This window comes from Corvus brachyrhynchos, unplaced genomic scaffold, assembly GCF_000691975.1.
Source record: "Corvus brachyrhynchos isolate BGI_N302 unplaced genomic scaffold, ASM69197v1 scaffold1410, whole genome shotgun sequence".
Classification (NCBI taxonomy): Eukaryota; Metazoa; Chordata; class Aves; order Passeriformes; family Corvidae; genus Corvus; species Corvus brachyrhynchos.
In genome coordinates, this window is record NW_008235648.1 from 19,826 (window position 1) to 21,107 (window position 1,282).

Genomic DNA, 1,282 nt, shown 5'->3' on the forward strand with positions numbered 1-1,282 from the left:
CCGCAGGCCCGAACACAGGGCAGCGTCCTTCAGGCACGGCAGTTCTGCCAGGGGCACCGAGGCCAACGGGAGGCAGCGACAGCTCGTCAGGTCAGATCTGCAGGAGCCAGTGCCTCACACAGCTCTGGGAGGAAGCGCCTGCAATCCCGGAGTTCTGCACTGAGTCAGAGCAAAGGTGTGAAATGCAGAGCGTTCTGCAGAAATATTCGGGGCCACCAGGCCAGCCTGCTTTGTGCTCTCCGGTGCACGGCAAGCACGGCACCATGCAGCTCTGAGTTGCTGGCAGAGAGGTGTTAAAAATGAGCTAACTTTTGGATACAATTAAATGGTAACAAAGTCGTCGAAGCAAAGGAAAACTGCTTATTAGTAACAATTCAGTTGAGCCGGGTGTGTGCCTCCCTCCCCGAGAGCTCAACACACCCCCCCTCTAACAAAATGGCTGCTTTTTATACCCTTTCCCAGCCGGGGCGGTCCCTGTCCCCTTTCCCAATGGGTGGGTACTGCGAAACTTACATGCTCTCCTGACCTTCTTTTCTGTCCCCTCCCCTCTCATCCTCTTCCTTTTTAGTCAGGTCTTCAACCCTGCCCCTCTCCCAGCTCACAGCAACACCCAACAAATTAACTGGAACAACTCCAAACCATAAATCCAACATACATCCAACAATTTTCATTCTTTTACCTAAACCCCTTTTGGCTGCAGCAAAATATTACTTCCTCTCTCAGAGGGAATCGGGGATGTGCCTGAGGCTTGTACTTGAGTAGTGAACTGATTTGGAAGGGAGCAGAAGGCTTTCAGTAGGCAATTTGTGTTTTCTTTATTACTTTGTGAAAGAAAGATGCAATGTGGCTTCACGCAGCAAAAGCACTTCGAGGCTTGTGCTTGTGTAGTGAGCTGATTTAGAAAGGAGCAGAATAAATTTAATTGGCAATCTATGTTTTCTTTATTCCTGTCCGAAAGACAGACGCATCGTGTCTTCATTTAGCAAAAACACAGCCTTTTTTTACTGTATTTTAGGACAACAACTTAGGCAAGACCTTCAAAACAGCAACTGAAGCAACTCCCATGCAGTGAGCAAAAAAATCCAACCCTCCACATCTTTCTGCTGTAGATCTTGATGTTTTGGTCCTGCAAAGGTCTTGCAAAGGGCTAAGCAGCCTTTAAGGTGTGAAGAGCCTTCTTGTCTTGCCAGCAGGCATGAAGGTTGCTTGGGCTGTTCTGGAATCAGGCCATGAGCTTGTTTGCCTTTGACTTCTCGTTTTGTTGCAGCCCCTCTGTGGCAAA

At 48.8% G+C, this 1,282-nt stretch overlaps 1 protein-coding gene across 1 annotated transcript in view; it reads left to right on the forward strand.

The window, feature by feature from the left end:
* LOC108445132 (serine/threonine-protein kinase PAK 2-like) overlaps positions 1–1,099 on the forward strand; it is an 8,135-nt gene extending 7,036 nt beyond the window's left edge. The window contains exon 3 of the mRNA XM_017728065.1: positions 1,016–1,099. Coding sequence (XP_017583554.1) covers positions 1,016–1,072 — 57 coding nt within the window. The 3' untranslated portion in view covers positions 1,073–1,099. The remainder of the gene's footprint in view (positions 1–1,015) is intronic.
* The last annotated feature ends 183 nt before the right edge of the window (positions 1,100–1,282 follow it).